General features: G+C 33.5%; 1 protein-coding gene and 1 pseudogene across 1 annotated transcript; both read left to right on the plus strand.

Annotated features, from left to right (window-relative positions):
- Positions 1 to 10,986: 10,986 nt before the first annotated feature.
- Positions 10,987 to 13,914, plus strand: LOC143080468 (uncharacterized; annotated as a pseudogene).
- On the plus strand, positions 13,164 to 15,806 carry LOC143080469 (uncharacterized). Its single transcript, XM_076256322.1, has one exon. The coding sequence runs from the start codon at positions 14,100 to 14,102 to the stop codon at positions 15,105 to 15,107; it is 1,008 nt and encodes a 335-aa protein (XP_076112437.1). The 5' UTR covers positions 13,164 to 14,099; the 3' UTR covers positions 15,108 to 15,806.
- Positions 15,807 to 16,642: the final 836 nt, after the last annotated feature.

Raw genomic sequence — 16,642 nt, forward strand, 5'->3', positions numbered from 1 at the left:
TAGTTTATTCTTTGCATGACAATTACTGGGAGATTCAGTGCAAGTCGTTAAATGTTGCAATCTGACAAAAACGGTTAAAGAATCAAAATTATCAAATTGTTATTTCGAGTTTGATGAATCATACGCTGTGAATTTTTCCCTTGCTGTACATAAATGTATGAAAGTTACCTTTTTGCAAGTTTCAAGATTCGGAAAACCTATGCGGTGCTTGAAATCTCATCATACTTTTCAGATATCTGGATGTGGGCGTTCATAATGGATGTAAATAGAACATATCCGCTTTGTACATACAGTGTCTGTATCGCCAAAATGTGTCATTCGACATTCGGAGTATATATCGCCTTGTACTTTAACATTTATAGTATGTTGCTGTAGAGTTTTATTCTTGACGACAATAAAGGAATGCAGATTCGCGGAATTGTACTTCGTAGCCTTCAAATTGTAACGAAAACAACCATACCTTGTCTCGAAGCTAATATATTCTACTTTAACTAGGTTTGAGAAGGTTATAAATGCTGGGCATAGACTCGCAGTTTATCTGTCATTAAGACTTGTAGAAATTAGTTTTATAATTTTAGACAACAGATGTTTTAACCAAGAATGTATGATAGGTTCATCCCAAATGAGGATTTGAGACAATCGATAGTAGTTAATATTTAAGTGTAAAGTTGGACAGGGGTAACTTGGTGCGTCAAGCCTGAAGGTAAGATGATAATTTATTATGTATTCTTTGAACTATTAAACTAACTAGAACACACCGTTGATATCGCGGGTCCATGACTAAATGAAAGTATATAACTATGCGCAAGCCTTATTTTAGTATTAGTATTTTCATTTGATAAAGTCATGCCGATTATAAGATACACAGTTTTCTCTGCTTTCAAATCTTTCTGTTTGAACCCGTCGAACTGGAACTTATCAATTATTGGAAATATTAATTATTTGGAAAACAAAAGGTCCTGGAATGGAGTATTTTTGAATCAGCAGCATTGTTCTATATTAGTTATAAATAAAGTTGAATTCTTTGATTCGCTGTTTTAATTTTACGTCATGCCCGCTAACAAATTGAAAACTGTACCTATACGTCTTTTTTTTGTCCAGATTTTTAGTATTCGTATTGTTATCTTAGAAATTCTTACTGATTAAAATACTACAATAGGTAACAATTTGACAATGATTGAATTTAGTAGTGTCAACCCTGTGATTATGACCCATGTATAAGCATACTCCTAAATACACCGTTTGGTGGTGCGCCTGTCAGATGCGGAACGTACATATAAGGTAATATGTAACAGGTGACTATACTATTGGTATCGGTATCAGAATCGATCCGGAACTTCTTAATTATTGGCAATATTAATTACGTGGAAAACAAAAGGGCCCGGAGTGGTGTAATTTTTAATCTACACCTTTGTACTATATTAGCTATATTTAAAGTTGTATTATTTGATTCGTCGTTTTTACGTGATGACGGCTGACAAATTGGACTTCGTTATTTTAATATTATAGATACGTTATGAATCTGTCTCATCGCATGGCGGTCTAGAACGTTCATATTTATATTAATTAAACATATTTCGTCCTGAATATGCATTTCGTTTGCGACTTAAGGTTAAAAATCTATCCATCATTATTACCATTATCGCACCGCGGGTAAAATATCACGTTGTGATTGGTTTAGCGCCGTCACGTGGTGACCCTCTATGAGACCGTAGGGGGTTAGTAAATTTCATAGGGGGTTCATGACGTCACGTCCTACTGTTAATGGTGACGTCGTCTATTGATGTTGTATTTCATTGTTTCATTTTTCTACAAAACGCAGATCACTCCAGTTGTTTGTTCTTGATGCTTGATTTTAGTTTCCTATGCTATGTTTGTGTATTGTTGTTTGTCTGCTTGGCTTTTTCTTTTAAAGGCATGTCGTTGTCAGATTTTTTTCGACTTATGAGTATGAATGTCCCTTTTGGTATCTTTCGCCTCTCTTTTTTAAACTTGAGATACTCGATTGCTTTTGAAGCACACTTTTTCGCAATCGTATACATTCATTCAAAATTGGGAAGGCACAAATCAGGCAATACATCAAAATGAATCGGGAAATCAGACTTGGTTAAAAAACGACGTAAAGACAGTAAAAAAAAAACTTTACTTAATTACTTTAAAATCAAATAACTATGCCAACAAAGAAAAACATAACGGCATATACACACTCTACAGACACAGCACTAAAGCAAATGATCATCACAAGAACACACAAAAAAAATGACACAATAACATTAATAATTCGATATTTTTATACCACGCAAAAACGATATTACCAAAAATGGATTAAAAAGTAAAGGTTAAAAATATTTAAAGGTAAATATGAAGAACAATTACAATATATCAAGTAATTTAGATGATGACAACGACACTACATTTTGTACCTATAATCTATACTTCAAGACGGTCATGTTGTATGTGAATAGTTGATACAGAATATATATCCCCATGGTCTGTGTACCTTCCGTTGAACTTGCTCTTACGATGAGATACTATTTAACATTAACCTGGTTGGTCAACTCTCTGCTAAGACTCTAGTGACGTTTTATAATGCAAGCGGAGCACCTGTATGCTCCAGAATACCGAATAAGTTAAGAAATGAAAAAAAATATGCAGGGCAAGTTGTCATATGGGAAATTTTAATTTAAGACTAAAATGGTCCCTTTTGTCATACTTTCTGGTACTGAGATGACCGGTTATGTCTTATTCGAAATAAAAAAACGAAACATTATGCGGAGGAAGCCGTGTCTTTTGTTTTTATTTTTTAATTTCTTGTGCACAGAATATATTAATGGAATCCAATTAGAAAAGTTTGGATGTTAATAGAAAGAACATCATCAATATATCTGATTGAATATTAAAATATCTGGTTTCTTTATATTTTTGTTTTTGACAGGTTTCTGAAGGAACTTCGTCTTATATAAAAAAAAAAATTAAAAAAATAAGGAGAGGTTCGTAAGGATGGGAGCAAATCTAATTTCCCTGGGAACGCCGAATTTCTCTTGAAAATGTCTACCTCAAAAATATGCTGTCAATATAAAACATTGTTTCTCGGTCAAGCATGTTTTACCTTTTTGTTCACTATTAACAAAATATTCCGTATGGTATCCTAAGCAATCCAATTATAGCATTTGCTACTATTTTCACATTTGGAACCTTATTGAATAATTCTTTTAGACTATAAAATTTCCCCGAATTTTTCCAAATCTTTTGTAGAACATGCAGATGAGCCAACAATATTTTGATGATTGTACGGAATTTTGTAAAGTTTTAGGTATCTCATCGCAACAAGGTAATTCCTTAGATTAGCGGTTAAGTGTAATGTTTATTGAAGTCATGGATCGCTAATTCTTGTCAAATTATATGCTTTGTGTATGAGATTATATGAGTGGTCATCTACTTTTTTTTTCAATTACTGGAAGCTCGTTGTAGTAAGTTTTACATATACACAATATTATTTGAAACTTTGTCCGCAGAAGCAACATCATATTAATCGTGAAGAGATTATAGACTGTTCCAGGCTTCTTTGTCTCTGAATACGGACTAATATAGATATAAGAAGACGTGGTTCGCGTGCCAATGAGACAACTTTACATCCTAGTCACAAATTATAAAAGTAAAACATTATAGGTAAAGTACGTCCTTCCAACTCGGAGCCTTGGCTCACACTGATACTTCGCGCAGTATTTCAACTGATGGATTGATTTTTTTGTAAAAGTTGTAATAGACATAATTTCTTGAAGCTATTCTGACAAAGTGTCCAGTTCAATTTCTTCTCGTTTAGCCCATGCTCTGGGAAGTCTTCAATGGAATCTATTATTATTTTAAAGATATGGTTCCAATTGATGTGGTGTTGGTGTTTTCTAAACTAAGAACTATTATATATTGTATAACTGGTCTCTATAACTACGTTGTTGCCATCTGCGTTTATAGATACACCATACTTAAGTAGACGAGAAATAGCTCTATTCATTTAGATGTTAATATCTTATGAGGGACTTTGATTTAAGTTGAAGGAGGTCAACATACCTCAGAAATATTTAATCTCAATATTAAAACGATCGAATGACTAATATAGGGAGAAACGAAAAGGGTAAGGAATGTTCAGATACCTTCAAGTCTGTGATAAATGAAAGCACTCCTATAATGTTGTTTATAGAACATCTTGATTATGTAAGGTATAGAATGAACCTCTGAGTTGTCAACACACAAACTATCACTCAAGAAGTAGAAAATCAAGGGACAACACCAATATACTATAACGAATATCGTCTGTCTGGCAATCAAATAGTCTCTTGTCTAGGCGTAGCAAGAAGTCTATTCTCACACGAGACTGTGTTTTGACACCGACAACCAGAGAACAAGTTGGATTACTATTATGTTAGTTTACTGGTAATTAAGTAAGATATTTAAGAGCATAACTTTGCATTTTAGTAAAAAATTTCATACAGATATCACAGTGAACCAAATTACAGTTTTTACAAATTTTTCAGAAGTGCTATCAGAATAAAATATCTTTAATTACTGTAAATTATATATATCTAACTAGCAATGTATCGAGTTATTTGTCACCGTAGTGTTCAACCAACAACCCAATAATTCATATATTTCACATATATAATATATTTCACATATATAATATATTACACATATATAATATATTTCACATATACTAGATCTGCCACTGATGTGTTTCGGTTCTGACTTGACTAGCTGAGACAGATCCAGCCATTTTTAAAAGGGGATCCTAACCCAGGATAACGGGTCAGTTCCAACTGATATCCCTATCCAAATGAATTGATCGTCAACAAAAAAGGGAGGTTCAACCTCCGGAATCCCCCTCCCCTAGATCCGCCACTGACCAGAGACTTATAATGTATATAAACCTGACGTAAAATTATGTACTATTGAATAATAAATAATATCACATTACCTCCAAAAATCAATAACTGTTACAGTACATTTCACATGTTTCAAAAATCCAAAAACGATGTTTATGTAAGAAGTTCCCGCGCAAATGTCATGTGTTACCGAAACGGGAAACACACAAAAGAATTGTAGGTGCATGTTGTCATTCGCATTCCGGTTAATTTACACAGTTCAATAAAATATATATGTTAACATTATCTATATTGGTTTTGAATTTAGTTACTAGATCAGAAAAATGATTTGTTTCTCGCAGACAACACAAATTAATATACATATTAACTCGACACTTAATCTAAACATCCCTACAACAAAATGGGACGACAAAACAGATTTCCTAATTTTGATAAAGGTAAAATAAGTAGAATAAGAATTGTGCACTCTGGAATAAGATCATAAATAAAGCCCTATATAGAGTGTAAACCAAAAAAAAAAAATGTATGAAATCATTGTTTATTACATCTGCTTGCATAATAATATTGAAGTTGAAACTAACAACGATCACGTGTATCCTGTCAACCCCTGAAAAATATAATATTGTCTTCTTGACTACTTCCGCAAACCGTGGTCTGGTAAAATGATATATTGTTATAGTGTATGTTAATAATATATTTCACATATATAATATATTTCACGGATGATATCAGATATTTTCCTTACGTCGTACCTATACAACCCCTTTCCTTTTTCATGAATGTGACCTACAGAATTAGACTATTTACGGGTTTGTAATAACATGAGCAACACGATGGATTCCACGTGTTAATCAGGATCTGCTTACCATTCCGGAGCAACTGAGATTATCCATAGTATTGGCGGGGTTCGTGTTGCTTAGTCTTTAGTTTTCTGTGTTGTGTCATGTGTACTCTATTTGTCTGTATGTCTTTTTTCCATTTTTAGCCATGGCGTTGTCAGTTTATTTTCGATCTATGAGTTTGACTGTCCTTCTGGTATCTTTCGCCCCTCGTTTACTGTGTATCGTTCTGAGCGTCACTGATGAGTCTCATGTTGACGAAACGCGCGTCTGGCGTATTAAATTATAATCCTGGTACCTTTGATAAATATTTACACCACTTGGTCGATGCAATGCTGGTGGTCGTTTCGTCCCCGAGGGTATCATCAGCCCAGTAGTCAACACTTCGTTGTTGACATGAACATCAAATATATGGTTATTTTTATTTTCCTGTTACAAAATTTGATATTTTTTTCGAAAAACTAAGGATTTTCTTATCCCAGGAATAGATTACCTTAGCCGTATTTGGCACAACATTTTTGGAATTTTGGGTCCTCATTGCTCTTTAACTTTGTACTTGTTTGGCTTTATAACTATTTTGATCAGAGCGCCACTGATGAGTCTTATGTAGACGAAACGCGCGTCTGGCGTATTAAATTATAATCCTTGTACCTTTGATAACTATTTACATACTAATATTTTTATCTTTACCACCTTCTTATAAATTATACATTTAAGAAAACAGTACCACGTTATTATTTTATTAACCTCATCCTCCTGGAGTAAACAAAAAAGGCAGACCTCAATCATATTTGAGATTATAAGTATTTAAAAGTGAAATTCACTTGTCTTAGCTTCTTTCTATGCCGAACTAAGAAAGTATATGGAACTTATTTATGTTCTCTGTGATTACTGGAACAACTCAGCAAGAGGATGCTTAATAATATTTCTAAACCTAAAATGGAGAGAAAATGAGGAATGAGGTAGGCTTGTATCTTTATTCTGTTCTGTTTTAAAGAAACAGTTAGCGAATCAAAACTAGCCGCCTGAATTAATGGACCCGCTATTTATATTTACAATTGAATTAAAGCCATTGTAGATTCTGATTTAAGTCCAAAATACTAGACTTATAATGAACAAAACATGTCCAAACATTTTAATTTAGAGGTTTCAACTTTTAATTTAGAGGTTTCAACTGCACTAAACAATTGAAAAAACGACACAAATGTGTATTTAAAAAAAGACATATTCATAAAATTGGTCGAATACTGGGAAAACGAAATGACTAGAACACTGAAAGCATAATAAAATTGAGAAAGGAAATGGTGAATATGTCAAAGCGACAACCACCCGACCATAGAGCAAACAACAGCCGAAGGCAACCAATGGGTCTTCAATGTAGCGAGAATTCCCGCACCCGTAGGTGTCCTTCAGCTGGCCCCTAAAATATGCATAATAGTACAGTGATAATGGACGTCATACTAAACTCCGAATTATACACAAGAAACTAAAAATTAAAATCATACAAGACTAACAAAGGCCAGAGGCTCCTGACTTGGGACAGGCGCAAAATTGCGGCGGGGTTAAACATGTTTATGAGATCTCAACCCTCCCCCTATACCTCTAGCCAATGTAGAAAAGTAAAAGAATAACAATACGCACATTAAAATTCAGTTCAAGAGAAGTCCGAGTCTGATGTCAAAAGATGTAACAAAAGAAAATAGATAAAATGACAATAATACATAAATAACAACAGACTACTAGCAGTTAATGAATGGAATTAAGAAGGTGAGAACAGGTGTCACACTTAAAAATCGTTAAAAATCGAATCATAGTCGATAACAGGTGCTTAAAAGTACACACAGAGGTTTTTCAAAGGAATATCGCCTGGTCAAGTCTTTAAAATATCTCCTTTTGGAGGTGTTAAAGTTTAATTGTGTTTTGATCTTCAGTGATAACATGGCTGTAAATAAAGTATTGTAGATAAAAGGCCAGAGGAAACAGTCATATTTCAGAGGTTTTAAATATATTCTTCTTAATCAGGTACTGCAATGCTTGCTTATAGGTAAATACATTAGATGCAATGGTTTTGATGTAACAATAGAATACAACAGGAACAGACTGATTTTGAAAATGGAGTGGAAATTCATATGTTCCCTCTTTGAAATTTTCCATTTTCCTCTGTAATGGTTTCGATCTTACTGTTTTCAAAAGACTGTAAAGAGCTACATGACTTATTATACTGACCAGTATGTATATAGGAATAAATAAACTTGGTGTATTTACTGTCTTCAAATTGGTTAAAAGTATTACTTTTATTTTCAATGTTGTCATTTGTGACGTTGTGTATTCATACGCCGACATTTGTGCACGTTGTAATTGTTATTATAAATAATATAAAAAGTTCTTTGAGCCTTATTTTTGATAGAAATTTATTTATAGTGAATGGCAATAGTTTATTTTGAATTTATTGAACCATAAAATTAATTTTTGACTCTTCACATTTTACATAGTCCGCTTCGCGGATTATTCGATGTGAAGATTCAAATATGAATTTTATGGTACAATAAATTCAAAATTAATATTAGCCATTCATTTAGTAAATGTATTTGTGCATCCCATGTCAAGTGCATAACATTTTAGAAAATTTACAGGTAGCGAAAAAAATAATGTAATGTAACCCAAGCGGATAATAAAAATTTGAATGAAGGCCACTAAAGCTACAAGAGGGGGTCTTGATTTGGAAGGCTTTTTTAGTTAGGACGATGGTAATATGTTTTACTATGCCTACGATTGAGTCTTTACTTAGTATTACACAAGCTAATTACATTTTCATCACAGCAGATGTCCTATTCCTTTTATGTTATCATTGCAACCACAAGGCATGTCAGAATCTAGTTCCCTTATCCAGACATTGGTGAAAAGGAGTACTTCATGTATTACCCAATGCAGATTGATAAATTCTATTATCTAACCCATGATGTGCCAATTTTAATTAAAAAAATATTAGTTGTATCTTCATAACGAATGTCAAATCTGATCTTACGGATTGAACGCATCTATGTTCTGTTTTATGTTACTTTTCTTTTTCCTTCTTTTCCTGATTATTATTTTTTTTATTTCTATATTTACAATCATGATTACAATACTATTTTTAAATAATTTGCATTTATTACTTTAATGTGAAAACACATTCTTACATATAAAAATATATATAGATATGAATTCAGTCAATTGAAAGATCTGTCTTGATAATTGAGATTTGATATCATTTTACCTGATCATGTTGATATACTATTGAAAAACTTTGCACCCCTACTTAAACATCAATACGATTTCAGTAGTGTATCAAGTAATTTGTTTACAAATGCATATTTTAGAATCATTCTTTTGCAGATTTCAAAACTAAATGGCCGAAGTAAAGGAAAAGAAGCAAGAATATTATATAAGGCTTTTAACTTTTCTCATTGGACCAGCAACAGAAACTCTTCACCTCTACTTTGAGATAAAAGTTTTAAACTCCTTGGATTTTTTCATGTTCTTAGAAAATAATAAGCATGTTCTATTTCATGAATTGTATCCATCTACTTTATGTTGTGAATGTACAAAACGTTCTTTAGCGGCCGAACAGAAAAAATGCCGTCTAACTGAACTTCAGTTTGATTTATTGTTTGAAACAGACAGAGGACAAGAAGTTCAAGGTCATAAAAGGACACAAAATGATCAGATAAAACAGTTATGTCTCTGTGGTGTTTCAGCAAAACGCAAAACTACTGTGGACATGATGGACATTACCCTGTTGTCTGCTGTAGTAAAGTCGTGTTGCCCACCGGGATCCATATCTGGAAATCCAACATGGATAAAAGATATTAAAAGGACAAGAAATTTCATTGCTCATTCTCCATGCAATAAAATAACAGAGTCAGAATTTAATCAAAGATATTCATTAATTGAAAAATCAGTGTTGAATATAGCTAGTGTAGTAGGTCCTGTATTTTTAAAACTGACTAAAGCTCAAATATCGTCTTTTAAAGATAGCGAGCTGTCGACAATTCTCGAAGCTGATTTACAAAAGAAGAGCAGCGAAAGTTTACGGCAGGTAAACAAATAAAAGGTTTTCCAATGGTTCAAAACAGAAAATTTAAACTACATCAAAGACACGTTCCGATATCAAGGGCTTAAATACATGGACCTTAATGAGAGGTTAACGTAAACACTTTGATATGGTACTGCTTAATATTTGTTTCTCTTTTATCGGAGTTAGCAATAGTTTGAAATCTCAAAACAATAGTTAGACACCATCTCATTGTCAAATGCCTATCCAAAGTCACAAATCTCGTTAGTGCCTGTTTATTTTAATTAACATTTTTATGCTTTTTTTATTTCGGTGTTCCTGATAACTCTATTTGCAAAGCAAAAACCGAATATTTTAGAAGAAGATCAGAGCAAGCAAATACTAGTTCGAATGCTATATTTCGTCCTTATGAGATTTTCACAGTAGGCCCATGTTTTGAACTTAACCCTTTATGCTATTTTTAATTATTAAACTTAAAATTGTTTATATCTGAACATCATTAAGGGGGCTCGAGGGTATAAAAATTTCAGCAAAAATAACATTTTTTTTTTTTCAATACAAATTTTATTTATGACACTCTTAGTTGTTACTTTATGATACACAAGTCAACCAAACAAATTGATTTATGTTGGCCCCAGATGACTTTTTAAATGTTCATATCAATAAAAAAAAAAAAGCTCCAAATTATCTCCCTTTGGTGCAAAAATGACATTTTTGGTATATGAATTGTAAGATCTTTTTGTAACTAATCGGTGACCTATATTTAATTTTATTTTTTTCAAGCAAGCTGTACTTAACCTAAAGAAAAGTATAATTTAGGCGATTTCTTTAGTTTAGTTCTTGTGTTATTTCGATGTAACCTATTTTCGACGACATATTGTGAGCTTTAATGAACGGTGTTCGCCGTTAAATTTAAGATCCCTAATTAGAACTTAACATGCTTAAGTAGCATTATTTTATTGAATTTTGGCAAGAAGTAACTTATTTCTTCATAACTTGTCGGTATTTTTATGACAATTTTGTTTTAATTGTGGCTAATTAATGATATTCGGTTTACCATTAAAAACTATATCATCCTAGTATCTTTGACGAGTCAATTTAGTACATCCTTCAAAAATCATGGTCATTCGTTCATGAATATTACAATGTTTCAATAAAGCATAGTCGTCAAATAATGTCTATTTGTTGAAGCCTGAGGCCAAATTGATAAATATAATTTCTTTCGTTTGAACGTAGTGAATTAGAGTGAAATTATTTTCTCTTGTTTGTTCATGATGTATGTAGGTGTCGTGCTTATCGCACGGTCATTTTTCCCGCCAAAACGGGGGTTTTGGTCATTCAGCACGACAGCGCCGAACCGTCAACACACATTTATCTAAAGTTTAATTGTTAAGTAAGTTGGTAAATTTTTTGTAATGTCGGACCCTGAAGAGATGGAAACCCCAGAACAGGAGGTGTCTCTTAGAGACGTTATGAAAGCTGTTAAAACCCAGGGTGAATTTAACGAAAAACTTAGGAAAGACATTTCCGAATTAAAACATGAAGTTCACGGGTCTACCGTTGCAGTTGCTTCCCAGGTTAAAAAGTTAAAAACTGAATCTCAATATATTTGGAAATATGAGGGAAATAAGGTTCAATTTCTACTAAATACTGAATTTTTAGAAGACCTGACACAAGCTATTTGGGCCATTGATAATTCAAAGACCGACTACGCACGGGAAACTATTACTGAAGTAATTGACAAGATTAAAAGACGAAATAAACTTGTTAAGATTGCCGATAGTAGTGAAGGGGGTTGGGAGACTGTTAGGCAATATGAAAGTAATCCAGTGGCCAGTAACTCCGACGATGAGAACAAAATTAATAAAGCTGAGAGTAGGGCGATACGTAAACGTAATGCAAAAGGAAAAAAGTCTGCTTCTAAGAAGGCTAATTATTCTGCTCCCAGTACTCCTTCTCAATTTGTTGATACTTTCCAAACAAAAAATCAGCCCTTTCGTGAACCCCAGTCATGGTACAATGGTCAAGCCTTGTACAAAAATCAACCCAGCACGAGCGGATATCAACGACAAAATAGACAAGGAGCATGTTATGGTTGTGGATCGTTCCAGCACTGGAGAAGCCAGTGTCCCTTCAATCCCAGACCTATCCAGCCAAAATCGAAATAGTACAGACTTTATAAAAGATGAGTATAATTGTAACATAGATTATTTAATTGAAAATAATACAACTAAAGTATCTTCGATAAGTGACTCGGATAATCTCACTAATGATTACTACGAGTATGAACAGGGACAGGCACATATTATTGTGAAGGACAGGCTTAAAAGTCACTATTCTTTTTGGAAAGATATTGGTTGTTATGATTATATTTTAGATACTATTTTGAATGGTTACAAAATTCCTTTTTACAGTACCCCTCCTTCTGTATGCTTAAAAAACAATCGATCGGCAATCATCCATAGCGAGTTTGTTACCGAAGCTATACATGATCTTCTTATAAGGGGTTTGATTGAGGAATGTGAATTTCAACCTCGTGTTGTAAATCCTCTTACAGTTTCAGCATCGGACGGTAGGAAAAAACGCCTTATTTTAGACCTCCGTCATGTTAACAAACATCTTTGGAAATCAAGTGTAAAATTTGAAGATGTTCGCATAGCCATGCAGTTTATCACAAACAATTCTTTTTGTTTCCAGTTTGATATTGTGTCGGCATATCACCATGTTAATATTTTTATGCCACATACAGAATTTTTAGGGTTTTCCTGGAGGCATGAAAACACCGAAAAATGGTATAAGTTTTTGGTTCTCCCGTTTGGACTTTCGTCAGCATGTTATATATTTACTAAGATCACAAGACCACTTATAAAAAAGTGGAGGGGTGAAGGTAAGCAAGTTTTAATGTACCTAGATGATGGTTTAGGCACTCATACGGACGAATAAACTTGCAAAACTATGTCCAATCAAGTGAGACAAGATTTAATTCAGAGTGGATTTGTTCCTAAAAATGAAAAATCTAAATGGTCACCTATGAAACTTTTGGTATTTTTGGGTTATTCAATTGACACAAACCGTGGCACTATAACCATTCCGAACGAAAGAGTTCAAAAGGTTTTAAAAACTATTGCTGACGTTGAATACTATGTATCTCAACATGGCAAAGTCCATGCACGATTGGTTGCTTCTTTAGTGGGACAAATAGTGTCCATGTCATACGTCATTGGTAACGTTGCTTATATCATGTCTAAACATTTAAGCATTGATATTTTAAGTATGACTTCGTGGAATAGTTGTATTGTTTTATCAACAGAAAGCTTGATACAAATTAAATTTTGGAGAGAAAATTTAGAACATGTATGTTGTAGAAACACCTTTTAATATAGCACATGGTATGTGGTCCGAATGTGAGGCTTCAAAGAGTTCTACGTGGAAAGAGCTAAATGCTGTTAGAAATATTCTATTATCTATGATCAATGTATTAAAAGATAAACGAATTAAATGGTTCAGTGATAACCAGAATGTAGTAACTATTGTGGAAAAAGGTAGTATGAAACCTGAGTTACAGGATATTGCTATGTGCATTTTTGAGAATTGTTTGATACATAATATATCTATCGATGTAGTTTGGGTTCCTAGAACCTTGAATGAGAAAGCGGATTTCATCAGTCGTATTATTGATTATGACGATTGGGGTATTGACGAACAGTTATTTATGTATGTAGATTCCCTATGGGGACCTCATGAGATAGACTGGTTTGCAAATGATGACAATCATAAGTTAACGGTATTTTATTCCCGTTATTGGACGGTGAACTCGATGGGTATCGATGCATTTACTATTAACTGGCAAGGTGCCAATGGTTGGTTTGTACCACCTGTATGTTTAGTGTCTAAAGTAATAAGTTACATGAGGCAATGTTTTGCTCATGGGACACTTGTTTTACCTTTATGGAAGTCGGCAAGCTTTTGGCCGATGCTATGTCCTACGGGTGAAGGGTTCATTAAAGAGGTGAAAGGCTGTATAGATTTATCTACTAACAAGAAATTCTATACTTCTGGTAAAGGGAATAAATCAGTATTTGGAAATATTGATTTACCCTTCAGGGTGTTGGCTTTGAGACTTGATTTTGAACCTTTTTAACAACTAATATAAAAGTTCTTGAGTTGGTGGCGGTAATGTTACAGTAGGCCTGAGGGGCTGTGGTGGTGGTTTAATCTTAAGTGAAATGCGAGACGAGTTATATGAACATTAGATTGTGAAATTGTTTATATACAAATTGTATGTGCTTTGTACATTATGTTTTAATGTGATTTTTATTTTTACATATGTTTTTGCAGGCTTTCCAAAGCGATCTGTTGGAATTACCTGATACTTTGATTGAGAAAATCCATTTACTTCCTGATCTGTTAACCGAAAGTAAATCTAACAACACCGTTCAAAATTATTATTATGGTTTTTTGAGATGGAAAAAATGGGCTTTATCTAATGGAATATCTAGTGAATGTATTTTACCGGCCAAACCAATACATGTGGCTATATATTTAGCATGTTTAGTGCAACAAAATCGTACGCCCAGTCCTATCAATCAAGCGTTTTATAGTATTAGATGGGCACATAAAATTATTAGTGTTATTTCTCCTACAGATTCTGATTTAGTGAAAAATATTCTTGAAGGAGCTAAGAGACGTCTATCTGTTCCGATTAAAAAGAAAGAACCGATCACTCCAGATATGCTTTCACAGATGTTCGACAGGTTATATTGTGAAAATAATCTTTACAACCAGCGTACTATTTCCGCTTGTTTGTTATCTTATTCTGGTTTTTTACGTGTTTCTGAATTGCTGAATTTGAAAACCTGTGATATTCAATTTTTTCTAAGTCATATGTCAGTATTCATACAGAAAAGTAAAACGGATATTTACAGAGATGGTGATCGAATAATCATTGCGAGAACCGGGAATAAATTATGTCCTGTGAAGAACTTTGAGAGTTTTTTAGAATGGAGCAATAATCCACTTGATACTGATGTTTTCGTATTTCGTAATTTGACAAAAACCAAGGAAAATTATGTGTTCCGAAAAGAAAACAAACCTCTTTCTTATACAAGAATGCGAGAGCTATTTATAGAAGCATTTTCTCCGATTGTGCCAAATATAAAATCTTTTGGCCTTCACAGTCTTAGGTCTGGTGGAGCTTCTGCAGCTTGTAATTTTGGTATTTCTGATAGACTTTTCAAAAGGCATGGACGTTGGAGGTCGGAGACAGCAAAAGACGGTTACGTTAAGGACTCGTTTTCGGACAGAATGTTAGTTTCACAAAATTTGGGTCTTTAGTATATTTTTTTTCAAAATTATATTATTAGTCCTTTTTTACATATTGTCCCTTTCTTTGGTTCAGCAGCGGCGTTGTCGTGTGGCTTTGCACTTTATTTATGAGTTTATTGTTTTCTTCATACTGTTTAGCAGTATGTCATTTACAATTTCATCAATACGAAGTATTTGTGGTATATGGTATATGAGACCAATACGAAGTATTTGTGGTATATGGTATATGAGACCAATACGAAGTATTTGTGGTATATGGTATATGAGACGGCATTGAGTAGTAATTCTGTTTTTTTGAATACAGAATGAAGTTTGTGACAAGAGAAATATAATTTCTTTCGTTTGAACGTAGTGAATTAGAGTGAAATTATTTTCTCTTGTTTGTTCATGATGTATGTAGGTGTCGTGCTTATCGCACGGTCATTTTTCCCGCCAAAACGGGGGTTTTGGTCATTCAGCACGACAGCGCCGAACCGTCAACACACATTTATCTAAAGTTTAATTTTTAAGTAAGTTGGTAAATTTTTATTTATAAGTCCCCCTTTTTATCGTAATTATATGATTGATAGGACTGGAGGGTAGTTTTTTATGTTTGGAAAAATTATAAATTATATTGTTGAAATGTTGTATTGTGTATACAAGTTATATGAATTGTTTCATATCTTTAATAAACTGAGCAGCGGCGTTGTCGTGTGGCTTTGCACTTTATTTATGAGTTTATTGTTTTCTTCATACTGTTTAGCAGTATGTCATTTACAATTTCATCAATACGAAGTATTTGTGGTATATGGTATATGAGACCAATACGAAGTATTTGTGGTATATGGTATATGAGACCAATACGAAGTATTTGTGGTATATGGTATATGAGACGGCATTGAGTAGTAATTCTGTTTTTTGAATACAGAATGAAGTTTGTGACAAGAGAAATATTAAAGTTCACTTCAACAAAAATGGATGCGTTCTAACTTCACACCATGAAATGTCTCTGAATGCAGACAAAACTGTGTAATTCTAATAGTTTTAAATCATGGCAGCACCTTTATATATACAAGTTGTATTCATTTTGTGTTTAAAAACGAAAACATACTTTTCTGGATTTTTCTAAACATTTTCTTTCCTTGCCACAAGTTATGTAAAAATAAACAAAGTCATGTGTAATCTTTGAGATGTCCCCCTTCTGGTAATGATTGTATTGAATCATATTGATTATTGTGAACAATAGAGGGACAATAGAATATACTCACAACAAAGTTGATTTAATACCGCAGTCCCACTAGGCCACGATCGCACTACGATCTGTGAAAAAAAATGCAAATTTTGATGATCGTAGTACGATCGTGTAGATCGCAGTAAGGTCGTATCACGGTCGTGGTGAGGTCTTCAAGATCGTGATGAGCGTGGCAAACTTTGAACATGTTCAAAACAATCGTGGTGCGTTCGTGGCGAAATCAGGTCGTAGTAGAAGCGTAGTGAGAACGCACTAAAATCGTAGTAAGATCGCAAAGGTCGCTGTACCATCGTAGTGAGAGTGTTGCGAAAGC

This window comes from Mytilus galloprovincialis, chromosome 6 (genome assembly GCF_965363235.1).
Source record: "Mytilus galloprovincialis chromosome 6, xbMytGall1.hap1.1, whole genome shotgun sequence".
Lineage (NCBI taxonomy): Eukaryota > Metazoa > Mollusca > Bivalvia > Mytilida > Mytilidae > Mytilus > Mytilus galloprovincialis.